The 27,967-nt window shown below is 34.8% G+C and overlaps 1 protein-coding gene across 3 annotated transcripts in view; it reads left to right on the forward strand.

Annotated features, from left to right (window-relative positions):
* The window catches only part of ERBB4 (erb-b2 receptor tyrosine kinase 4), a 1,387,693-nt gene that overhangs the window by 1,004,562 nt on the left and 355,164 nt on the right, over positions 1-27,967 (forward strand). For all 3 annotated transcript variants that reach the window (XM_043992847.1, XM_043992848.1, XM_043992846.1), the window contains exons 13-14: positions 19,295-19,427; positions 25,274-25,367. In XM_043992847.1, the coding sequence (XP_043848782.1) occupies positions 19,295-19,427; positions 25,274-25,367 (227 nt within the window). The remainder of the gene's footprint in view (positions 1-19,294; positions 19,428-25,273; positions 25,368-27,967) is intronic.

Consider the following 27,967-nt stretch of genomic DNA (forward strand, 5'->3'; position numbering starts at 1 on the left):
CAGCATGACAATTTGAAAGAGTCAATTCTGTAGTGCTCCGCTTTTTTGTGTGTGTCCAATTTTCACAGCCATACATCTCTACTGGGAAAAAAACCAACATAGCTTTCACTAGAAGGACCTTAATCAGCATTAACAAAACTATTTTGATCTGTTAAAATGTATAGCTTCCCATTAAAATAAACTTTATTTTTATGTCTTTACTGAGGAGCTTCTGTGGGATTTGCTAAGATTCCTTATTTGAATCTTTCTCTCTTGCTATTTCTGTTATACCTCTCCTTTTTTTTTTTTACATCTTCATCACTGCATATTTCTAGAAAATCTTAACTGTAAAACACCTTTGGCAGTAAAACTAAACTACAGTCACTTATAATATTTCACAATGTACCATGATCTTTGTGATATTTATATGGAGAGGATCCAAGTTTTGAGTAATCTTTGCAATCCTTTTCTTCCTTAATCCCCTTCAAAAAGAAATACAAACATAAGCAAATCCCTATCTAAAATTATAACTACTATTGCAGACATTTGGGGGCTATTTTTTAAAATAAAACAAGAACATTGAAAATGGTTCTTTTTCACATGTATTTAATCATTGCAGAATCTCCTAAAATATCCTTATTGTGCTTATTTGTGTAACTCAGAATGAAAAATAAAAGTAGAATGGAGAGATTAGAGAAAGTCAGATGAGGAAAAGAATAAATTTCCACAATGATCAACTGGCTTTCAAGCTTTTCAAAATTATAAATTAATTATCAGAAAATAGTTAGGATGATCACATATGCTCATAGAGTCAATGATCTAAAGCTGCAAGGGGCATTAGGGTTCATCTATTCCAACTCCCTTATTTTCCCAATGAGGAAATTGAGGCTGATACATAAGTGACTTGCCCAAGGTCAAACATGAAGCAGAACCAGGATTCATACTCAACAATCTGTTGACTCTAGATTTAGCATTCTTACCATGTTACTATTGGGCTCAGATTGTTCAGTCATTAATATATTCCGTTACTCTTCCAAAATTATTCTGAATATGATACTAAGCATTCTGTAGTATGAAATTAAACACTTTCACTTTCAATCCAGATTCCAAGTTCAGTTCTGAAGTCTCATGATCCTATGAAAAAAGGCCATGATGAGAGCTCTATGTAGAGAGGAAAGGTCTTAGCTCAAGTCAAAGAAAATCAAGCACAGTACTTGACTGGAATTAGTTCTAAGCAGATCTTTGAACTTGGACCAGTCTGGGCAGATCATTTCTACTCTGTTATGTAAATGTGATAATTGGGTCACTATAGAAATGAACTGTACATACTTCATTCATGGTGAACTCACTTTGGTGAGTTGTAGTCATGGTGATTTTTAAAAGTTATATGAAATAAAACTTAACACATTACTTCTGAGATTGAATTGTTTACTTCAAAATATGCCTTGCACATAGTGTTCATGTAATATATGTTGTTGAATTGAATTGTTGAAAATAAAGAGAGCATTACTATGTTCATGTCTTTTAGATTAAAGGTGATTTAAAGTACTCAGAAGAAGAAAAGAAAAAAAAATCTCCCTGAATCAGTGAGGGGTGACAATTGAGTGAAACATCTTGCTCTTTTAAGATTCCAAAGCAGATAGTGCAGTTTGAGAGACTAACTCAGACTTGAGAATACAAAAATCTGAGAGAGACAGTACCTACCTCATTCATTTAGGCTAGTATAGTGGGAACTGAATTTACAAGGCTGCAGGAGATGTGTAAGACTACAAGGCATCTATGGTGGTATCATTGTAATTTAAAAAGTTTAAGAAGAAATTATAGAAGGTATAAGAAAATAAGTCTTGCACTGACTTTCAGGTGAATTTGCTACCATACCATACCATACCATACCATACCCCAAAGATTCCACTGCTAGGTAAATACCCAAAGGATATCACCGATATAAATAAAGCCCCACAGATACCAGGCCATTCATACCAGCACTCTTTATGGTAGCAAAGCAAGATAAACAAAGGAGATAGCTGTCAAAAGGAGAATAAATATCTGAGCAAATTGTGTTCATGAATGTAATGGGATATTACTGTGACATAACAAATGATGGACTTGAAGAATACAGAGAAACTGGGAAAGATTTCAGAGACATACATTTACAGAAATATAAACTTCAGAGAATACAGAAAAACCATGGACTGAATGAACTGATACAAAGTAAAGTAACCACAAACTAGAAAACTACATAGGCAATGACTACAACTATTTAAATGGAAAGACAACACCTGCAAAACAATTGAAAAACCGATTTTGCAAAATGACAAATAGTATTGTTGGCCCCAAAGAAGAGACATAGAAGATATTCTCCTGATCTTCTACAGAGGTTGGGAACCACAGATGTGTAACACTGCATATGATGACTATTTTTTTTTATATGTTGATGGGTTTTATGGAATTTTTTTTTCTCTTCCTCTGTTTCTTTTAAAAATAATTTATTACAAGGCATGAATCTCTGTGGAGTAAGGAGAGGAGAGATACATTAGAAAACCTCTATGGAGTAAAAACAAAAACAAATTTGTTAAATCAATTAAATAAAATAATGGCCTATTAAAAAAGAAATGTGGATTTTATTGTACCCAATATTTCTAGTTTACAAATACCTGTCTGAGTAATGTAGTATTCTTTTTTTTTTTTTTGGTAATGTATATTCTTGATAAAGTCTGTGTAATCTCATCCACAAATTAACATCTGAAAAACTACTCACCATATGAAGAGATACATTTTTATCTTTTAATAGACACATATTTCAAACACCAGAGATATTTGGGGAAGAGAGTAAGAATGGGTATATTTAATGCTGGGACAAACTTTATGATTTCTAGTATCTAAGATTTTTTTGATTCATGAGAGAAGTGGAAGAATTCCAATAGAAAATTTATAGATTTATTATAGCTCTCCTCCAAGGAGGAACAGAAAAGAATCACATAGTAGGTAATAGGACTTCTCATATTGTTTGAACATTTTTTAAGGGAAAATTAATTTTTTAAACATTTATACTTTGATTTCTTTTGAGCTTCTTTTTAAAATCAGGAAAAACACTGATAAAGGAATCTTGATTTTTCCCATTTCATAGAAAATTAAATATATACTCATAGAATTTGTCTCATAGACATGGTAGTAGATTATAAATTTACACAAAACTGATCAGCTGGGAGCAAGAGGCAGTCAGGCCTAGGATCATATGATCACTTATGAATTGCACTACTAGTATACTTCTTCTAACGTGACCTCCTGAGATCCCAAGTGAATAAAAATTCAGTGCCTGGAGGATCTCTTAAAAGTATGAGTTTTCTTTCTACTGCTAATAAAAATCCAACATGAAATATTGCTGCATAATATATAATAGATTTAATGTGATCAAAAATTCTCCATAAAAAATGAATTATAGGAAAGCATTTTCTGGAGAAATATGTTTGGTATGCTGTATGCCATCTTTTCCCATAAAAAGAAAGAAGCTGGTGTCCTTATTTGGAGTTGAACTTGATGATGCTACAATTTCACACTTGAAAAATCTTCTCACACTGAAGACAAATCTAGAAAAACATAATTGCAAACATATTGACACATACATACATAAATGCATACATTGTTATGAACGTACATTCATATATGTATGCTGGCTCGGTCATGAGCACGGCATGCAAGATGGGCATATTCCTAAAGACCATTAAGCAGATCAACCATTCCTTATGTGCTTCACTCTCCTTACCCCCTCCTTCATCCCACATTAACCCTCTTTTCTTTTTCTTATACTTGTCTCTGACTCTGAAATATCACAGAATTTATCTGGAAAAAGGGAAGCTTCATCACTAATAGGTGTGCCCCCCACAAGGCTTTTCTTTTTAGATGGCCTTATTACTCACAATGTTGATTGAAACACTAGTCAATTATGCCAGTCTTTCCCATACTATAGAAAGCCACTAGGCCAGATGGAAAGCCTTCTGCCCTGTCATTATCTCCTAAGATCTTTTAAGACAACATCAGCTCTGCTTCAAGGATCTAATCTTGTGGCAAACAGAGAAGGGAGAAAGGAAGGTAAAAGTGGGAGGGAGAGCTAGGTACTCAAACAAATCTCTCTTTTACTCTTTTTACTGTATTCTAAGTGGGTACTGAGGTCAAAATTCTAATTTTTTTCTCCTTTATTTGATTTTTACCTTTTATATAATCTTCAATGACTAAAAATAGGATGAATTCTTTAGGAAAATATAAAATAATCCTGTTGCTTATATTGACTTCAAAAATTATCTCAAATTTAAATTGATGTTGGGGCAGCTAGAGGGCTCAGTGGATAAAGCACTGGCCCTGGAGTCACGAGGACCTGAGTTCAAATCCGACCTCAGACACTTAACACTTACTAGCTGTGTGACCCTGGGCAAGTCACTTAACCCCAATTGCCCGGCAAAAAAAAAAAAAAAGGAAAAGAAAAGAAAATACTAAAACTTAAAAAAAAAAATTTAAATTGATGTTAATAACTTCATGGTGAAAAAAACATTGTCTCTGGAGCTTGTAGACCTGGGTTCGGATCATTCCTCCTCCAATTATCTTTGTGACCTTGGTCAAATTACTTATTTTTCTGAGGCCTCAACTTGTACATCTATAAAATGGGATTGTTAGATTAATTCACCTCAAAGGTCTCTTCATTTTTGAGCTATACTCCTATTAGTCTTTTGCAGAAATGCTTACAACTGCATGTATGTATGGCAATTTGTGATATCTATCCTTTAATAGCTATTAATTTTAATAATAAAACAAATATAACTTAAAAGTATTGAGGACTTCAAGAAACAAGTATAATTAGAATCATAATATGTAACTCTAAAGGTGATCAAATAACAGGTATTTATATTGTGTTTTAATGTTTAAAAAGTATTTTTCTTAATTTATTATGGCAAGAAAGTTATAGATGGGAAAAGTGAGGCTTAGAGATTTGTCTACTGTCATGCAAGTAGTAAACAACAAGCGCTGTGACTATGAACTTGGGGGACAACAAAAGGAAATCACCCCTGATCTTAGGAAGTTTACATACTGTCAGGAAAGACAAAGTATTCAGAGTTGGAAAGTAATATTTGAACACAAGAAGTCCCTCCTGACTCCATGCCCAGTGCCCTGTCTCCTGAACTACACTGCTTCTGTAATAAATAAATGATTTTAAAAAGTTGTTCCTGTAAGGCAGGACATACTTGAAGTGAGCTTTTAACTCAAAGAAACCTTTTTGGTAGGGGTGGGGAGAGAGTTGGGTAAGAAAGAAAGATTTCCTTATCACCTGTTCGAGACAGTTCTATTTGGCTCATCCCCAGGGAGTGATTTGGATGTACCCAAGATTTTGCTTCCATTTCTATTGTTAAAAATATCCTACATTTTTCTGTGTTCAACTGTTGCTGCTATCAAAAGCCTACTGTCTTGCAGCCAAATTATGTCTGCACATTCATGATGAGCTTATGATTTCTGAGGCAAGAGGGCCAAATGGCACCTTTTTTTATGAAAGGTCACATCTGTGCAGTACATTTGATCTGTCACATAGTGTCTGGACCCTGTTATTATAAGGCTATCTCCATCATCCCTTCAGATTTCTGTAGTGCCTTAGGGAGTTAAATTTGCCAGCAGCCAATTCACATACCCAGAACATTTAGTTGAAGGGAAATCTGTTCATCTTGGCTGCCTAGTAGTCCAGGGAGTAGCTGTTTGTATACTTACTTGTATCTGACTATGTAATCTGAGGCCCTGTTATGGTAATAGCCCCCAGCAGCCTGAGACCTTATGTTAGGAATGGGGGAACATGAAGCCTGTCAGGCACAATAGCTTCCAAAATGGCCTTCCTAACTCAGATCTCCTCCCTCTCCAATCCAGACTTCCTACAGCTGTCAAACGGATGTGTTTCCCATAAAGTACAGATTTTACCATCTCATTCTTCTCCTCACAAAACCCTAGTGGCTCACTTTACCTCTAGGATCAAACTCCTCTCATATTTTAAACCATTTATAATCTGACATCAATCTAACTTTCTATCCTTATTGCATATTACTCCTTTCCATGTGCACCACAGTCCAGAAAAAATCCTGGCCATGCTGCGGGTTCTCATACTTAGTCCACCGTATCTTACCTCTGTGCTTTGGCATTGCCCTGTTTCAAGAATATGCTTCCTCTTCATTTCTCTCTCTGACAATATCTAGTTTCCTTAAATCCTTCTACTAAAGGCATTCTCTGACTTCCACAGTTGCTGCTGCCTTCCGTCAGAAACACCAATCAGCAAATAAATAACTCTCCTATTTTTTTTATCAAACAATTAATTAATCAACCAATGAATAAGCATTTATGAACTTCTAAGTACTATGCTAGGAGTTGGGAAAGCAAAGACAAAAGTGAAACTGACTTGTAGTCTAGTGGAGGGAGACAACATGTATATCAATAGGAATATATGCAATATATAATATAAAATAATAGAAATATGATGATATACATATGTATGTATAGGTTACACCCAGGTGCATGTATGACAACACATGAAAATACACATAGACATATATAATATGTAAACTGAAAATACCTGTATATGTATATGTATATGTGAATATAACACACATTTGTACATGCATGCATGTGTTACGTATGTATATACACAAATACGTGTATATAACACGTATGTATATATATGTATACATGCATGTGTATATGTCATTCTGACTGATCTCCCATCCTATCAATGAGCCCAAAGTATAAGTTAACACACAGGCCATCAGTAAGAGAAATATAGTATTTTAAGCCAAATAAGTTGTAATTCAAATCCCCAATTTTATAAGATAAATGAACTGATGCCCAGAAAACTTGATTTTCCTTACCTTGGGAAGCACAAGTTATAAATAACAGCATAGAGATTAGCCTAAGTTCCCATTTTCCCTATGCAGAACCTATTCATTGCATGAGTCCAACTGGTAAAATGGAAAGACCACTGCCTCTGAAGTCATAATGCCTGGATTCAAATCCTAACTTTGAGTGTACCAGCAATGCAACCTCAAGCAAGTCACTTTGACTTTGCAAAACACTTTACATATGGTATCTCAGCATTTTGCACATGAGGAAACTAAGACTGGAGAAAAGTAAAGTTTACATGGTGTGATATTTAAAATCTAAATGTGTGGTTACTTTAAATTAGAAGCTTTAGCACCAGTCTTTGGGCATTAAGCATTTACTAAAGCATACCAGGTATTAGTAAAAAGAGAACATCTGGAATTCAGAAAGTTAAGAAAAGGCCTATCTAGCCTAGAGTTCCAGCCTGGTCTGGTTCCTCCTCAAGTCTTCCACCATGAGCCTGCTTCAACCATGAACTATTGGAGCAAACTGAGTGTGGAGGCTTTTTATAGGTCCAGAGGAGAGGTGGTCTTTACAAACTGTTTCAAGCTGATTGGTTCGCGTCTTCAAATCCATTGGTTCATTGGACTTAAGGGTGTTCTTGTGTTGATGTCATAGTCCGCAGCCTCTGAGAACACTCCTTCTTATGATTCAGCAAGGTGTGGCTTTAATTGAATTAATTTTAAGTAGGTTAATCAGCAAAGTCAATCACTCTCAATCTGTCTCACAATTCAATCAATTCTAAATTAATCTCAGGTGGGGCCTTTGCATATCTGCCAAATCCCATTATTTTCTTACAATAGTAAGAGTTTAAGGTTAGATTTGAACTCAGGTCTTCCTGGCTCTAGGTTCACTGCTCAATCTACTATACTTTTTGAATGCCTCATAATAGCGCATTTGAAGAATTTTGATTTTGTCACCAAAAAATATAAGGTTCTTCTGTTTATAAAGATACACACACACACCCCAAAACTTTCATAGCAACAGATTTTATGGTAGCAATAAAGAGAAAACATTACCCAATGAAAGAGGGAATGGCTAAATAAACTCTAACGCATGACAGTAATGGAACACTGTACTATATTTTTAGAAACAGTGAATCCAAATACTTCAGATAAACATGGGAAGACTTTAAAGATCATAAATGTTGCAATAAAAGGGACCTTAGGCTATAAGGTCCAACCATTTCATTTTAGAAATGAGGAAACTGAATCTAAGAGAAGGTAAACAATTTGCTGAGAATAAATTTATGCCGAATTAAGCAAACCAAGAAAGCAACATATACAATGAGTACAATGTAAATGGAAGGAACAATAAAATACAATGGAATACAATTATAATAGCCAAGTTTAGCCCCTGAAAAGATTTGAGGCAATATTCCTCATTCTCTTCACTGAGAAAGTAGGAGACTACAGGTGTAGGATATTGCATGTGCTGTCAAATGTGGCAGATGTATTGGTTAGTTTTTCTGAACTTTTTTTTCCTTTTTAAACTTTTGGTATTTGGGTAGACTCACTAGTTAGGAAATTGGTCTATTCATAAATAAATGCAACATAAAAGCAAATATTAAAAAGTAAGGCATTGCAGTGATACCTAATAGCATAAATTATTCATTAGTATTTTAGCAATTTGACTTAAACTATGTCATATCACAGTGAGTGACATACTATTACTAAACTCTATTCAAAAACAGGTTTTAATTGATCTCTTTATTCGTGTGATTTCCACCTTTTCTTACTTCAATTGAAGGTTATCAGTACCCTACTTAATTAATTTTATTTTAGTTGATGAACTCTGAAAATGGACCTGAGAAGTCTATCCCTGCTGTTGCCATAAGCCCTATATCTTTTTCTTTAAAGCCATAGCTAAAATCTCCACTAGAGTCTGGCTACTATAATCAAACTTCATTTTTATTCTTCTGTGGATAGTACCAATTAAATTCTCAAAATATTATACTGTATTATATTAAAAAATTCTTTTTTTGAGGGGGGTGGTGAATTCCTGACACATAATTTAATTTGTAAGGTGAATTCTCAGTATGGAAATTTGCTCCATGAATGCAAATGGTCAATTTATTTTCTCCTTATAGTCGTGTAGAGTTTTCTTAGCCCCTTAAAATCATTTCATGGCTCTGGTCACAAAGCTAGTATATTTTAGAAATAGGACTTGAATACAGGTCTTTCTGATTCCAAGGTATTCAATCTATCCATTATAATGTCTTATTTCCCTCTCATTTTTATATAAGCAGAAAATAGGATATGATTCTAAATCTTACATAAAGTCTTAATTTAATGCCTTACCATGGCATAGAGATGATCCTGATTTCTATAAAGCAAGAATATGTAAGTTTCTCATAGATCATAACCAAATGGAAAAGCTTTGATTTCAGTCCTAAAGACAGAATGTTTGTTTTTGTCCTTGTCCAAGGAACAGCTTGAGCTAAATGCAAAAAAGTTCCTTGTCAGTCTCATCACTCCCTCCTCATATAGTATGTTTTGGTGCCAACTTCAAAACACTGATGAATTATCATCTGAATTGGTGGAGAGACTTTCTTCACCAATAAAATCAGTGATCTTTCAGGGTAACAAAGTAAATTACTTAGTATGCTTTTTTAAAAACAAGAATCTATACATTTACATAAAAACACAGATGAGCTACTTCCATTAACACAGATTATGAAAATATATCATTTCAGGAAAGTTAAATTTTATGTCTATCTGTACTTCTTTCAGTTTTATATATAAAATATAATAAGTGCTCTTAAGATCTATTGCAATTGGATCACACACCATTTTTATGAGTACATTTTGCTTTCCACTGCTTTTAACTATTTAGTGAGGAAAGGAACACCATACACACACACACGCACACACACAACAAAAACCAAAACAGTACTCTGAATGAATCGACAGTTTTTGGTTACTATGTCTGTCTAATAAAAAGGAGCAGATGACTGTTAGATGAGGATGAATTTTCTGTAGTCTTTTCACCTCCTTGTTATGGTGACTTTTTTCCATCTATTAATATTCTAGAAAGGGTGTTAGAGTAAATCAATGGGTTTTTTTTTACCTTTTCTATTTCCCATTTTTATTTTTTTATTTAAATTTAAATTTTATTTTTATTTTTTTGGTGGGACAATGAGAGTTAAGTGACTTGCCCAGGGTCACACAGCTAGTAAATATAAAGTGTCTAATGCCAGATTTGAACTCAGGTCCTCCTGAGGCCAGGGCCGGTACCTACCTGCCCCTATTTAGCATTTTTAGAGTCAAAAGTTTTAAAAACTTATTATAAAAACAGGCAGAGTTGGAGCTATTTTATTTATACTAAGTACCTTCTCTAATTTATTTTTTCTTCCAATTTACTATTCATTTCGAGTTTTCTTTTAGCTAATTACTAATCTTTTTTTTTTTTTTCCTGGGGGCAATGATGGTTGTGACTTGCCCAGGGTCACACAGATAGTAAGTGTCAAACTGTCTGAGGCCAAATTTGAACTCAGGTCCAAATGAATGCAGGGCCAGTGCTTTGTCCACTAAGCCACTCAGTTGCCCTGAAATTACTAATCTTTATGTACACAAATATTTTAATCATAAAAGGTTTCCATGTTAATATCAGGTAATTTCCTACTTGTCCATTTCATTTTTTTGTGATGTTCCATATTTCCATGGTTAATTCCTTCTGTCTCCCTTCTTAAGGAAAAGATTCATAATGTACAAACATAAAACATCTGATTAATTTAGAAATATTCAGCTTCTTTGATTTCTTCCTCACAAAAATAGTTTCCATGATAATTTTCTGACATTTTCAATGCTTCTTTTTTATTTAAAACACCAGCAATCAATGAGGACTTTGATTTGATTGGAAAGATCCAAGTGAGTTCTTTATATGTCTCATTTTTACCCTCTGCTGAGGATGGTGGTACATAATCTTTATCAATCACTACAGTGGTCTTTTTGCTTATGTTCATCAAGAAATGTCCAAGTATCTTATGAGAGGTTATTTCTGTTTTCTTTTTGAGTACAGGATGAAATCATGCCTTATATTTCCTGCATTCTCTTCTACAAGAAAAAAACCCCTTTGAATGTTCTAATAATTTGCTTTAACTTCTATCTTCTGCTTTTATTTATCGCAAAAAAAAAATCACAATTGGTAGTTTTTTAGTTACTTCAGTAGTAATAATATATCAACTCTTTATTTTTTGAACAAAAATGTCACATGTAGAGTTTCAACACATATCACTATTTATCACTGATATAAGAAATTCTATGGGGGCAGCTAGGTGGCACAGTGGATAAAGCACTGGCCCGGGATTCAGGAGGACCTGAGTTCAAATCTAGCCTAAGACACTTGATACTTACTAGCCGTGTGACTCTGGGCAAGTCACTTAAGCCTCATTTCCCTGCCAAAACAACAACAACAAAATTCTTTGATCTTTAAAAACACCCTTACTCTACTATCCTTTCCCTTTCCACCCCATTCTACAATATTTCATATTTCATGAATGACCATGACCAGATAATTCATCTCCTATTGGCTATCCCACTGCTAATACCCTCTTCTATATAAGGTAAAAACATCTTCAACCTCAATGAATGCAAAAGAAATTCAAATGGCAGATACCAAAGAGGTCAGGATTAACATTAAAAAAAAAATGCCACCATGTGCTGGAATGAGTATAGAGAGGAATGATAAGAACTTTGTTCAGTAGAACAAACTGCATAGAATTATGGGGAAAAAGAAAATTGTTGCTGTCTAGAGGAGTAAATCCATTGATTCCTCTTATCTTTGAAGTCTTTATCCTTTTAGAAATATAAATTGCTCTTGTTGTTTTAACTATTGCTTAACTCAGAGAAAGTAATAACTAAATGTATTATTTTAAATTTGCCTCCACTTGAATGAAAGCAATATTCATATTTTTATAAGGGTAAGAAGAATAGACATTTTATTCTCTTTATTCTCTTTCCAAAAATTTAGTCGATAGACACAGTTCAGGTGAGATAAAGAGAAATCTATTCCAAAGCCTCCAGAGAAAACACACTGAAAGTTAAAGGTTGTCTAATAAATACATCGCTAAAGCTTCTTTAGGGAGCTTTATAATGCTCTTTTGCACTATGTCATTGAATATAGCATTTTACCTCCTCAGTATGTGACTATCACTCTGGTAAGTCAAAGGTTGTTGAAGCCTCGATACTGATCGACAACTTCTTTTATCTTAAGAGTTTCAAAGAAGTGGCTTCCCTGGCCTTTTGTTCCAGGCTATATAGAGAAGTCTTCCTTTCAGCTTTCTATTGGGGGGGAAAAGATAAACCAACTTTAAATTTCATCACTTTGTAATTTGGAAATTATGAAAATAAAGTATCATACACATATTTTATATAAATACATACATATAGACATATACATGTTGTGTATGTATGTGTTACTTTGTATATAATTTTTCTCCAACTCAAGAAAAATGCTTTAATGAGTCCCTAAAAGTCTCTAGGCTAAAATAGGAACTGTTCTTTTTTCATATTCAGAGACCTTCATAATCTGTCTTCAACTTTATTGCTATGGAATGTTCCCTCTCATCCATGTTTCTTTGTGTATGTGAAGGAACAAATGGAAGAAAAAAAATGTCCCTACAACATGGACCTTTAGGAGATTCTGCAGGGCTGCTGGGTTCAGATAAATGAGTGTGCCTCATCTCACTTGATGAGGAGAGTATTTCAAACAAGTATTGGTCAAGCAGGCGGTGGTAAAAATTAATCAAAGACATGAGGGCACAGGTATCCTGCCCGTATCTCTGACCATTGCCAAGTGAAACTGGATAGGCAGTTCCATGCTACTACATGCTACATTTTCTCATATTCGTAATGGCTTCTCTCACCTTTCTAAGAATATTAGAGATAGGGGCAGCTAGGTGGCACAGTGGATAGAGCACCGGCCCTGGAATCAGGAGTACCTGAGTTGAAATCCAGCCTCAGACACTTGATACTTACTAGCTGTGTGACCCTGGGCAAGTCACTTAACCCCACTTGCTTCACCCCTCTCACAAAAAAAAAAAAGAATATTAGAGATACGTGCACAGGATGAAATCAGGAAAAGGCAGCAGCAGCATCGTGTTATTTTTGTTGTGGTTGTTGGTGGTGTCATCATAATTATTATTCAGTCTGTGTCTGACTCTTTTTGACCCTCTGTCCAAGGGCTTTTCTTGACAAAGATACAGGAATGGTTTGCTATTTCCTTCTCCAGTTGTTTTTTTTTTTTTTTTCAGACAAAGTTTAAGTGACTTGACCAGGGTCAGACACCTAGCAAGTATTTGAAGTCAGATTTGAAATCTAATCTTTATGACTCTATGCCCAGTGCTCTATCCATTACATCATCTTATTGCCCCTATTACTACTACCCTATACCCACTTACAAAATAGCTATTAAAATTAGTGATTTTTGTGCATATTAGACAAATTATTAGTATTTTTTTCTTTTCCTTTTTCTGTCTAGTTTCACCTACCAGAAGTATTTTAATGTGATACTTTGAAGGTATGACCCATTTGATTAAACTAACACTACTCTTCCCTCTTGGAAACAATAAGTACTCTTATGAAACCAATATCAGTCTATATCAAGTTGCCATTCTTACTGACACTCCATAGTTCAGGGAAGTGAATTTCTTTTCTCATTTAATGATTAGATCATAAAATATCCTTGTCATCTTAGTTCAAAATCCAGATGACATAACAGCAAAAATATACAAAGAGGCTGCTTCACAAATGAAGCATCTAATTATTTGACTTTTTCTGAGAAGAAAGAACTCAGCCTACAGAGAATAAGACTTCCAAATACCTCTGAGTGGGTTCATTGTACATCTGCAGCTTATAAACAAACTGCAAGTACCATATAAAGAGCCCCATTGAGAGCAGTAAGGTGATTTTACAAAAGAATGCAAGCCTTACTTAGTTTTGAGGCCTTTTTAAATTTAAATAATTTGTAATTTATATAATTTCTAATGCTTGCATTCATTTAATGTCGTAGAACTTAGGTTTCTTTCTTTGTTTAATTAACGAAGTAATTACATATCAATTTCTTTAGCATAAGTGACACAGAAAAAGTTCTGTAATAATGAAAGATTACTTGACCATTACAAAAAGAATAATGACACTGTGATTTGGTTCAACCATTTTAGAAAAAAAAAATAGGATTTTTGTGAAAAAAAAGTTACTAAATTGTCCATACTCTTAGACATTGTAATCATGCTATTGGGTGTATATTACAATGATATAACCTTTCCTTTCCCTTCCCCTTTTTTGTCCTTGTTATAAGGCCTTATTCTCTAGGAGATGAAGAGGAGGATACATTAGGAAATTTAAAATAAAATCAGAAGACATTAATATTTTTAAGAGAGAATTGCCTGAATCCCTGAGGGGTTTTTGTGACCTCCAAGGGAAACTTGAACCCAGGCTCAGAAACAATCTCTATGAAAAACTATTCAGTGAATGAATGGATAAATGACTAAAGAAGCATATAAATAATATATCTATCTTCGCTCTATGACACAGTAGAAAGTCAAAAGGAACTTCTTAAATAGACTATTTTGAGATGTTCCACTCTATAGAGGAAAGATATGAATCAAAGGAAATACTTTACCCTTAGCTTATGACCCTCTCTTCCCATCAAACTCTTATTGGGCCTATATCAGCTTCTGAATTTCTTTTCTTTGTAGCTTGATTTAAGGAAGATGAAATGCCTATAATTCATTTTCTATAGAAAAGACCTGTCTGGGCTTTCTCATATACAATATAGAATATCATAGATCATCTTCCCAGGACTATCTTAGGGTGTTTAGTTTATTCTCAGGGAAAGTACTGCAGAAGAACATAATGTTCCTGAAAAATCTTTAAACAACTATACTGTAATAAAGTTAACCCAAGTACTATTGTTTCATAATGTCATTTTCAATATAGAATAGCCAAACCCCAACTTACTGTTATTTACTTATAATAGCATCACTCAGCCAATGCCTGGATAACAACTTACCTTAGCTCTGCTGTCTATTCCAATTTTGCACTTCAACTTAATGACTAAATAGCAGAGAGGTATAAAGTACTTTACACCAACAGTTTATTTATAAGGGCCAACACTTTGTTAGAAACAATCCCATTTATAGGTGAAGAGGAATCAAGTTGAATATACAACCTAGTTTATCCCCAAAGGAAAAGGAAAGAAGAAGAGGGATGCAAACGTTTTTATTAGCCTAATTTCTCTCAGTTCACAGACAAAACCCTATTGGTCGCCCCAATCCCGCAGCCTTTTAAAAAAGGCTCAAGGAAATGTGGTTGCTGAATTACCAACTACTCTATCTCTGACCAATTCATTGGATTTTCCTGTTGTTTTGTGCTTTCTACTTAGTTATCTATTCTGATTCTTTAGGAAGATGATGTCTGTAGCTATTTTCTTAAGCAAGAGATTGAGTGGTTAGTCCCAGAAAAAGCCCTATCTTCTCATCCCCCTTCTAATATGTTCTTTTTTTTGGGGGGGGGTCTTATCTTCAAGCCATCTTCCTCATCTTCATCCTCCTCACCCCTAATCCTAACTTTGCTTCTAGTCATTAATTTCAGAGTCCCTCTGATGACTTGGTGCATCAGGTCTTTTCATAGGGAATTGACACATTCTTCCCTACACATAGTCCTTAACAGCTCAGAAAGAACTCTGGACTTGTCATTAGAAGACATTGGTCCAGGCTTGGCTCTGCCATTCTATGATGTAGGCTAGTCAATTCATACCACTGATTCTCAAGTATGATGACCTTGGATTAGGTAATCGTCAAGATTTTCTGAGTTCTGATTTCAGCCTTATGTATGTCTAGTCCAGCCGTATAAAGTCTCAAATCTTCTGAAAAATCAAATTATATAGCCTAGTTTTCATTGCACAAGCATCTTTCATTTATTGTCAAGGAATGTACAACCTCTTTTGATGAATATTTTTCACCTAAACATATTTTCACAGAACAGTTTGTCTATGACACAAAAGCAGTAATAGTATCTTAATACTTTTCAAATATACTTTAAAAGGCTCTGACTGTAGTTAGACAACCATTATATTTCTTCCTAATTGATTTGATATCCCACTAAAATAAGTGCTACACACCTTCTCATCTTCATCAAACCTTTCATCGCACCCCCTTTCCACTCTCTTAGCTGAGGAGGGTCTCATCTTATACTTTTTTAGAAAAAAGCATTGAATCCATTAGGCAAAAATCTTCCCATTCTTCTCTTCCTCATCTTGCATCATAAGGACAACTTCCTCCCACTATCATCTCTTTCACTCTAGCATCAGATAAAGGGATGACTCTCCTCCTTCCTAAGCCAAATGTTTCTACATATGCCCTTGATCCCATCCCACCTGACTTCTCCAGCAAATTATCCCCACCATCATCCCTACTCGTTCTTATTATTGATCTCTTCCTATCCACTTGTTCCTTCCCTATTACTTCCAGACATGTCAACATCTCATTCATCCTTTAAAAAAAGTTCCTTGATCTGACCATCCTCAACTAGCTATTATTCTATATTTGTCTTCTCCTTCTCAACTAAACCTCTTCAAAAAACTGGTATATCAACTGGTATATAAAAAAAAAACCACTGGTATATTGCTCTTCTTAACCCTCGGTGATCTGATTACTGACTTTATCATTTAACAGAAACTGCAACTCTCCAAAACTACAGATGGTCTGTTAATTGCCAATGGCCTTTCCTCAATCTTTATTTTACTTGACCTTTTGTAGAATTTGACTGTTGATCACCTTCCTCTCCTGGAAGTTGGGCCCTCTCTAGGATTTTATGATGTTATACTCTTCTCATCACCTTCCTAGTGTTATGCTTTTTCTCACTATCTTCTGATGATTCTTTCATGTTATGGGTAGCAGGTGCCACCCAAGGCTCTGCCCTGAGACCTCTTCTCCTTTCAATCTCTTCTGTGTCACTTAATGATCTAATCAGTTATCATCTAAATGCAAATGATTCTCACTTCTATATATCCAGCCCTAATTTCTCTCCTAAGATTCAGGTTTACTTCTCTCATTACCCATTGTATCATTTTACCTTAATGTTCTGCAGCCATCTTAAACTCAGCATATCCAAAATAAATTCATTTTCTTTCCTCTTAAAACTTTCCCTATTCTGACTCTCCTCTCACTGTCAAGGACACAACATCCTTCCAGTTTACCCAAACCTAAATTCTCAATGTCTCCTGAACTCCTTTTTCTTATTCACCCTACATAATTACAATTAGATGCTACATCTTATAATTTTGATTTGTTTTGTTTTACCTTTACAACATTTCTCTATTTGGCTCTTTCTTTCCACACTTACAGTCACAACATTAATTCAGGACCTTGTAATTTATTGTCTGGATTACTACAATAATTTCCCTGCCTTGTTTCTCCCCACTCCAGTCCATTGTCTAATCAAACGCCAAAATAATTTTTCTAAAGTGTATATCTGACAATGTCACCACAAACATGAGCCAATAAACCACAATGGCTCTTTATGAACTCCAGAATCAAATATAAAGTCATCTTTTGGTATTTAAAGATCTTTAGAATATAGTCCCATCCCTAAATCCTAGTCCTAGAATACTCGGATTTCTTCAAACATGACACTCTATCTGCAGTCTCTGTTCCTTTTCATTGGTTATCCTCCCTTCCTGGAATTCCCTGGCTCCTTTTTGTTTACTCCTTTGTTGTCTTGGCTTCTTTCAAGTCTGAGCTCCAAGTTCAGCTTTTGCAGGAGCTCTTTCCTGGTCATCCCAAGTACTGGTGTCTTCCCCTTTCAAATTACATTCCATCTACTCTCATCTTATATTAACCAAGCTATTTAAATGTTTTCCCCTTCTCTCACCACTCCCATTAGAATATATTTTCTTTAGGAAAGGGACTATTTTCTCCTTCTTTGTATCCATAGAATTTCACACAGTGACTGACAAATAGTAAGAGCTTAATATATGTTGGCTGACAAACTGTTTTTTTCTCCTTGAGATTTATGTCTATACAAAGTAGTTTAGATTTCCCTTTCATCTGTCTCCTGTGTCTATCTATTCTTTCTTCCTTCTCTCCCCCACTCTGAAATATCCTTGCAGTTTATCTTCTCGCCTCACTAAGACAGCCAATGTTCTCTCCATTTTCCTATCAGCAGACTTTGATATCACTTACTATAGTTATAATTTTGGGAGGGATATGGAGTCAATCACCATAAATTGTCAATGATTGAGTTTCCCTGTCTATAGTCTTTGTACTTTAATAGAAAAAAAATCCTTATAGAAAGGGACTTCAAATTGTAGAACTTGGCAAGACTGTGCAGCTTGAAAATATACCATTAAAGTTGTTGTCCCTTATTTCTGAAACTACTGATGTTGCTGAATAATGCAGATTTATATGTATGGATATAATATTAAACATTAAATTTATACAATTGAATTTAATTTGACAAACATTAATAAAGCATCTATGTCACCTTAAGCACTATATTAGATATGAGAGATACAAGGGCACAAGGAAAGTCACCTGCCCTTAAGCAACTAACATTATATTCAATGACTGCACAATTTTTTCAAAGAATCTTTAGAAATGAGATAGATTTTTATTTTGGATAATTGACATGATTGGGGAAGCTAGGTGGCACAGTGGGTAGAGTGCCAGGCCTGGAGTCAGAAAGACTCATCTTCCTAAATTTGATTCTCACTTCAGACACTTACTAGCTATGTGACCCTGGGCAAATCACTTAATCTTGTTTTCCTCAGTTCCTCATCTGTTAAAATGAGCTGGCAAAGGAAATGACAAACAACTCCAGTATCTTCACCAAGAAAACCCCAAATGGTGTCACTAAGAGTAGAACACTACTGCAAATGACTAAAAATACTAAAAGACATGATCTTGAAAGAGTGGACTAGAAGTCTTCTCAAAGTCACCCTCCTGACGGCACCGACCATGGGATTCTTTTACTTTATAACTATCATTATAATATATAATCTTTAAGAAGATGAAGGTTGATGGACTGTAGACTACTCTGGACTTTGATCTTAAATGGAGAAACAAAAATTAATGGCCCTGCCTCAGAGAAGAATGTAGTTCATTCATATGGAAGTGTGCCATTAGGTAACACTCTGATTTGTAGTGGCTGTCTCTGCTTCCTCTGAAGTGAATGAACTATTTTAAAGAATAATAACGTTGAATAGATATGCATAATAATATTAATAAATGACAATAATGAATTTCTCTAGGCTTTTATATGTTTCAAAAGAGTTTGATATGTAGATAGTGTCTCATTTGACTTTATGTTTGAAAATTCAAAATAGTGGAAATTGCAGTTATGTATGTGGACATGTGGATTCAGGATTAATCGTTATTCCTCCTTCCTCCCCCATGTTCTCTTGTGTTTTGCAGCTGCAGAAGGAATGGTATGTAATCTTCTGTGTTCAAGTGATGGCTGCTGGGGGCCAGGACCGGACCAATGCTTATCGTGTAAACGTTTCAGCAGGGGACGGACGTGCATTGAGTCCTGTAATCTTTATGATGGGTAAGAAATCCTGCTCACTATCTTTGGCCCCATAGGTTTTCAGGTAGTTCCAATGCCTTGGCTTTTTTAGACAATAGTAATCTGATAAATTTTCAGGATGTGTGTATTAGTCAAGGTTCCCAGTGAACATCAGATATGTAACAGCCTGTCCTTGAGGGGGAAAATACTTTATAGAAACATATGAGATATTTTTAGAAGGGAAAAAGAAGGCACATTTGAAATAATATTTTTCAGTAATCCAAACAAAACACCTAGAATCGTGTTGTCAAACACAAATAGAAATGGATCCCTATTGGCCACCCATTAACTTCAAAAACCACTCAAATTAAAATTATCTGTGTTTTATTGTAGTTGTTACTTATTTTGTTAAATGTTTCCCAGTTACATTTTAATCTGATTCCTGCTGCACTTGGGAAAGTTGGGAATCTATGTGTCTAGTACTGTATGAATCTGACAGCTCTGAGCTAGAACATGCATTCTAAAACAATCTTGTAAGTAGCAGTAGGTCTTATTGAATGATGACAATTTAAATGGAGGTTTTGGTTAATTCATATATATATATATCTGCCATATTACTTGAAACAACAGGTTGTCTCTGGTCTTTCTCCTTTTCCCAGCTCTTAGATTCTGCATTCCAGACTTAGGTCCATGTTGAACTTTCTTCTATTGTTTCTAACTACACAGTGAAAAAATATATCCAACTGTAACTTTGGGTTAGATCCATAATAATGGTAATTGATATTTCCATATTGCTTTAAGGTTTATAAAGTGTTTGATATACATTATTGGCTGATGTTAATTTCATGATAACCCAGTCTGTTAGGTTAAACATGAAGTATTAATATTATCATTTTATAGATGACAAAACTAAGGGTCAAAGATGAGGGGGGCAGAGAATGAGTATTTATTAAGTATTTACTATATGTCAGACACTGTATTAAGGGAATTTTTTTTTTTACAAATATTCACTCATGGGGGCAGTTAGGTGGCACAGTGGATAGAGCACTGGCCCTGGAGCCAGGAGAACCTGAGTTCAAATCCAGCCTCAGACACTTAACATTTACTAGTTGTGTGACCCTGGACAAGTTACTTAACCCCAATTGCCTCCCCCCAAAAAAACCAAACAAACAAAAACAAAACCCAAATAAACAACAACAACAACAAAACCCAAATATTAACTCATTTAAGCCTTATAACAACCCTGAGAGGCAAGTGCTATTATTTTCCCCATTTTACATTGTGGAAATTCGCCAAACAGAGGTTAAATGATTTGCAAGCATCACACAGCTAGTAAATTTCTGAGTCCCGATTTTAACTCACTCTTCTAGACTGCCACTCCTACACTAGATCCATTGTGCCACCTAGGTGCATTAAGAGGTTAAGTAATTCACCCAGGACTGAACTAGTAGTGTCAGGGGCTGGATTCTGATCCAGGTTTGTTTGTTTTCTTTTTCTAAATCCAAGCCCAGGAATCTATAATACCATGTTGTTCCTCTATGTCAATCAGTGCAGCATGTCTCCAGGGTTTTCTGTTTGGGATGACCATTGTTTCAGGGTTCTTGATTGATAATCTGCCTTGTAAATAGACCACAATCATGTTTTAGAGAGTTCCAGTGCGAATCTCTCTTGGAAATGTTCTGCTACTAGGATTACAGCAACATGCTACAAGGACACATTCTAGTCCCTACATTTTAAATTAATTTCTATTTTTCCCTCAGGAACTACAGTCATCTCATTAAAAACAATAAAATCATCTCTGTACCTTGTTGCATGGCATTTCATAGACTCATAAAATCAGTTTATCATATTATGTCTTTTCATGCCTCATGGTTGTCCCTCATTAGAAATGATGAGGCTTTTTGTTGTTGTTTTTGTTCCCAAATCAGATGTTCTCATATGGTTAACTGTAAGGATTTTCAAAAGTTAGATTTGTTCTGCCTGAATTTAATGTTCCATGTCCCCGATCTTCCTATAAGCCTAACAAATTATAACACACTGGACCTCTTTTGTTTGTACAAGTCTCATAGAACTTTTGTAGTTGAGCATACAACAGTTGAAGGGTATAAACCTGCAGATCACTCTAATGTGGTTATGCTAATATCTTGGAAAGAAAGCAAAACTTACTCTAACAAATAAGGATAAGATGAAAAATAAATCTTAAAATATGTAAACAAGATTCCCAATATTCAAAAATATTCTGAGACCAAATACTGCAACACATGATGCATTTTCTCCTAAATTATCTTCTTCTTTGATTGTTCTTTGTATAATTATTATGAAGAGTTTTTAATGTGATAAATTATGTAATGAAGGAATTTATCAGAAGAAAGTAAGGGGTTATCAAGGCACAGTGGATAGGGTTTGGAATAAGAAACACTTGGATGCAAATCTTGCCTCAGGTACCTACTAGTTGTGTACCTCTGTTACCTCATCTGCAAATGAAGGAAATAGAGTGAATGTTCTCTTAGTTCTTTTCTAGCACTAAATCGATGAGCCTATAAAAAGAAAATGACCTGAATATGTGGTAAGAGCAAGAACTAATTTAAACATAACCCATTGTCATCATTGCAATTCCAATAGAAAAAGAGGAAGGCCACTGCATGCTGGGTGTATCCCTGTGGTTAATTTATACAAGAACAATAAAGAGAGTGATAGCAAATGTGTAGGCATTGTGGAGTTATTATCTGCATCATTGAAGGGAATACTCAAAAAATAGTTGGAGATTCAAGACAAAAGGTCAAGAGAGAGATTAGCATTGGCCATTTTTGGATAATGAAAGAAAAAGAAACCTTATCTTTTACTGGGAGAGGAGGGGTTTTGAAAACCAAATTATATCAGTGGTCTAGATTTTATCAGACTGAAACCTTGGTTTTCAGGAAATGTTATCAGGAAATAAATTATTCTAGACAAGTGAATTTCCTGGGAATCTGAGGGCATATTTTGAAAAAGATCAATTTAATTTAATAAGTATTTATGGAACACCTACTATATGCTAGTACTAAGCTAGTTTCTAGGAACACAAATACAAAAATGTATATAGTCCTTGTATTCAAGAAGCAAGTATTCTACTGGGGTAGAGAACTACAACATATTGGCAGATAAGTAAATACACTTATGTACAAAATGAATAAAATTTGTTAGTGGTGCATTATAGTGGAGGAATCAGGGAGAAGCCTTTTAAAGGAAATATTATTTGAGATAAAACTTGAGGAAGATAGAGTTTGAATGAAGAAGTTGTGAGGATGAAAAAATATTCCAGGTGTGGAGAATAATGTATGAAAAGGAACAAAATTGGGAGATGGAAATGAAATGAAGAGAGTAGCAAATATTTTAGAACAGGGTGTCCTAACCTGGAGTGTGGAGCCCTTCAAGGAGCCTATGGATACATTTTAGGAGGCCAATGAATTTGGATGGGGAAAATGATATATTTATAATAATAATAATAATAATAATAACAATGACAACAACACAAATAACATTTGGAATATTAAGGTTTGCAAAGCACTTTACAAATATTATATTATATCATTTCATTCTCAAAACTTAGGGATATAGGTGATATTAGCCAAAGAGATACTCACAACTAGTAAGTGTTCGCGTCTAGATTTGAACTCAGTCATCCTGATACTAGAGTCATCCTTCTATCTGTTGTACCGCCCAGCTGCATCTTCATTTCCACTCATTTCTAACTGAAATTTATCATTCTCTTCAATTGTGAAGGGAGGTACTGAGTGACATTTTGAGATAGGCTTCATAGGCTTCTCCAGTCTGCCAAAGGGGTTTATGGCACAAAAATAGTTAAGAATGCCTGGGCTAGAATGAAATGTGTGTGAGGGAGAGTATTAATGTGAGTAATGTTAATAAACCCGGAGAGAGAAGCTGGATCCAGATTGTGAAGGGCTTTAAATGCCAAACAGCTGAATTCATATTTTAACATAGAGGCAATAGGGAACTCTGAAGCTTCCACAGCAGGATTGGACCTGAGTTTTAGGAATATCATTTTGGCAGCTGTGTGGCAGATGTAATTATTCCAGAGTTACCAGATGTCCTTTTTTGTACCCAGTTTGGGCATCATTGTTATTAGAAGTAGAACGTGAATTATCCTTTTAATCACATTTCCAAGCTTGTAGGTAGAGTGCGAAGGATGGTTTCTTCCTTTGTTCTCTCCTTTGGATTGTTACTTTGAGGCCCTGGAATCTTTAAACTGGGGGAACCCTTCCTCACACAACCAAATTTGTACTTTATCATGCTGGTGGGAGAACAAAGAGCACTTTATGAATAGGAGAATGGAATGTTGATTTTTTTGGCTTCCAGGTGTTGAGTGTTCAATGATTTCTGGGTGAGTGTGGACTATAGTACATTGGAAGAAAAGTCACCCTGGGGAGGTTTGCTTCTTGCCAGCCTTATATATACTCGTATTTGATTTTATACCCTCCACCATGCCCTGTCACACAATGACATTGATCTTAGGCTGTCTTTGCACATATACCATAAATAGTATAAGTTGATAGATGAAATTTACATGATAATGATAAAGTCCCAATACCTGCAATTTAGGAGGAGGTGGAACACTAATTTTCAGATGTTATAATTAAAATGTTGAAAGGTCTTCCGTTAAAAATATCTTTAATATTTAAACATGAAAGTGCTTTGATTCAAATTGATCTAAATGGGAAAATATAACTAAATCATATCAGTCCTTTAAAAAAAATCACCACAAGAAGGAATTCCCTCTAGGAATATGCATAAGCAACTGCCCCCTCAAAAAGCATCCCCTGGGGTTCTGAGAGATTATTTAATTAACTACCATCACACAACCAGTATATATCAAAGGCAGAACTTGAACCCAGCCAATTCTTCTTGACTTAGAGGCCAACTCTGATGATGATGGTGGTGGTGGTGATGATAGATTTATATAGCATTTTAAGGTTTGCAAACCACTTTATAGTTATCATGTCATTTTATTCTTACTGTATATCTGGGGGGAAAAGATATTCTTATTATTACTGATTTTATAGATGGGGAAACTGAAGCAGATAAAAGTTAAATAACTTAGGATCACACAGTAAGTATCAGAGGTAGTATTTGAACACAGGTTTTCCTGACTCCAGATCCATTGCAGTGTTCTCTACAACATGCTGCCTTTTAGCCCCCACCCCCACCCCAGTAATAATAGCATTACTAGTAGTGATACCAACTCAGCAATCTAAGAACATAAAATCTATCATATTTAGATTTTTTCCTCATCATGTCTTCCACTGGCAGATATTTTAAAACTGAGGGAAGCCTCTTTTTGAAGACATCAGAAATAAATCGAAGAATATTGAGATTTGAAGGATCAGAAGCATTCATGTAACTTAGCAACAGAAAAAATATAATAGTGCAATAGCCATCTCAGGTGTTAAAATATATTGAGCTTTAGCCCCGAGTGATTTTTTTTAATGATTTTTTAAACTCGTTGTTACCTAGAATCATTATCATTAGCCAAAATGATAAAAATGGTTTTTCCATGTCAATGAAATCTTTACTTTTGTACTAGAGGCTGAATTGAATCATATTACATGCAAAAGAAGCTTTCCCCAATGTAAACCAAGTGTTCTTTCCAGTGGAGAATATGGAGGGCCATCTGCACAACATTTGTATTCTCCCCCTAATGGAGAAGGTATTTTTTCATGTGCAGGAAAAAAAAAATGTTTCCAAAGTTTTTAGCATATACAGAAACAGCTCTATTATTTACCCTTGCAATAGGACTTTTAGAAGATATTACTATATACATCATATGGATAGCTGCTTTGCTCACTCCTACTGTGACTGATGTGGTTTTTTCCTCTTTTTTTTTTATTCAGTGAATTTCGAGAGTTTGAGAATGGTTCCATCTGTGTGGAATGTGACCCCCAATGTGAGAAGATGGAAGATGGCATCTTGACATGCCATGGACCAGTAAGTATGATATAAATATGATATCACAACAGCACTGTTTGTAGCTGTGTATTTTAAAGGACATACAAATATGCTTATGATAGCATCATTTCATTTGTTCATTCATCTAATCTTTATTGAATCCTTGCTGTGATACAGTACTTTTTCAGATACCAGAATGGATTGACCACTACAATGGCATGTAAAAGAAATTTCCTGCTTTCAAGATGCTTATAATCTAGTAGTGGAGAGAAAACCACAAATAATGGAACCAAAGTAGTGTAATTATAATATAACATTAAGAGTAGTACAAAATAATTTGTCAATTGTTATGTGTATTCGAAGAAAGGAAGAATATTCTCAAGAGGGGGAAATCAATAAATGCTTTGTGGGGAAAAAAGATAATGAGGATAATTCAGTGTGTGGAAAACTGTTGCTTATTTGACAATTACGCTTAAAGCAGACCCTTCTTTTTGTGATAATTCATCCAGGAATTATTCTAATTAATTATATTATATTATTAAAATCACCATAACTCTTTCATCCCAAATTGCCATAATAAGCCTTCATAGCACTTTTCAAGGGATCTGTATTATCAAGTCTCATATATCTTTAGGTTTCTATAAATGTATGGGCAAATATTTCCATTGTAGAAAACAGTAATCCAAAAGGAAACATTAAAAATTTGAATCTTTTCCCATATCTGTTTGGTAAAGTAACAATTCTAAAGTAACATATTCATGCTGATTGGTTTGACCACAAATTGATGCTAGCTACCCTGAATTGGGCTCTCACTGTAACTCATCAAAGGATTTATCAGTTCTTCCAAACCTTCCACTCTCTTCTTAATTCCAACTGTAACCCTGCCCCCCTCACTTAAAAAGGTAACTTTGATTTTTTCTAAAAGTAAAAAAGTATATATAGATATATTTAAAGAGTTAGAGATAGAGTTAGAGTTAGTTTAGTTATATGTATTGCATATATATATATATATATATATATATGTATGTATTTATATTTCTTCCAGGAACTGACTTGTTTACCAATTTAAAACACATCCTCTCCACCTCCCCCACTTCCAGTGTTAATTGCTTTGGTCCTTTTGTCCTAGATCCCCATGTTTCTCATCTCTTTTGGAACCTTGGTTCATCATTTATTCCCTTAGTTTTTTGCATCTCTAGTCTTTCTGTGTCTAGGGATTAGATCTGTCATTTAACTTATGTAGGAAACTCCCAGATAAGGAAATTTTTTTCTATGCATGCAGGTCACTACCTTCTCTGAAACTTAAAGGCCTAGAAAGTTGCCTACATGAATTAGAAAAGCAGATGAGTTACCCAGGAACATATCACCATTATGTGTCCAAAGTGAACCTTGAACCCAGCTCTTTCTGGCTGTGAGGACAGCTCTCTGTCTACCACCTTTTTTTGTCCATAAATATTCTTATTTTCTCTTTCCTGAGGAAGCCATATGACTCAGACTCTTCTTCAAACTTTATATCAGCCTTTTGCATTTCAAGGCCAAGTTTCTAGAAAGAATGCTATCTATTCTAGTGCTTCAAGATTCACTTGCTAAAGACCTTTCTTATATGGCTTCTAACTCCCAATTTTTTGACTCATCCTTAATGAGCTACTCAAAGCAGTCTCTTTCTTTTTCCCTTTCTTCGTATCTTTAGCACTTATTCGAGTGCTTGATTTATAGTAGGTACTTAATAAATATTTGTTCACTGACTATTCTAGTGGAACTTTCCCTTCAAAGATGCTCACTGACATTCAGATTCCTAAATTCAATGATCTCTTCTCGGTCTAATTAAGGCCAGTCCTCCAAGAGGAGATTTTGGGGTTCATAACTAACCCTTCTACCTATTTGCAATTTATGATCTTTGGATGGTGGGACTTTTGGTCCACTAAATCCCATTAAAAACATAGACTAGTTGTATAACAGAAATATTTAAAGAGAATAATAAGCAAGCTCATAGATTTCTGAGGGAATTTCTTTTTTATATTATATTTATGTGTTCCTATGTATTATTCTTTTCCAAATCCTACTAGATTTAAAGATCTTTGAGGTAGGGACTATGTCTTACAATCATAGCCTCTCTGTCCCCTAGCACAGTTGAATTGAACACAAACAAGATGTCTTTAGGTTTTATTAGGATCATTGTTATTACAGCATAACAAGAAGTAACTGTTTTAGTGTAGATAGTTTTAGAATTCTCCAAGATAGGAGGAAAGTTTAAGAGAGGATTTGCTTACTATATCTCAATTTCATCATGCTTGGGAATGGGTAGTATTAAGATAGCAGTAATCAGTTGGGTCAGGACTAGGAACACAATAATTCCACTTGTAATATCTCATGATCAGAAATCTAGGTACTCCAGAGAAGCTTAAAGAATCCTTAAAGTTTTGAACATGAGATCAGGGAGTGGTTTGAGTCCAGGAAATCAAAGGTCTTTAGTGATCCAGCAAGGTCAAAAGTGGTGAGGTTTTAACAAACATTTATTTTATTTTCCATTTACATATAAGGGTAGTTTTCAACATTCATTTTCATAAGATTTAGAGTTCCAAATTTTTCTCCCTCCCTCCCCCCTCCACAAGATCACAATCAGGTTATATATGTGCAAT

Source organism: Dromiciops gliroides, chromosome 3 (assembly GCF_019393635.1).
Source record: "Dromiciops gliroides isolate mDroGli1 chromosome 3, mDroGli1.pri, whole genome shotgun sequence".
NCBI lineage: Eukaryota > Metazoa > Chordata > Mammalia > Microbiotheria > Microbiotheriidae > Dromiciops > Dromiciops gliroides.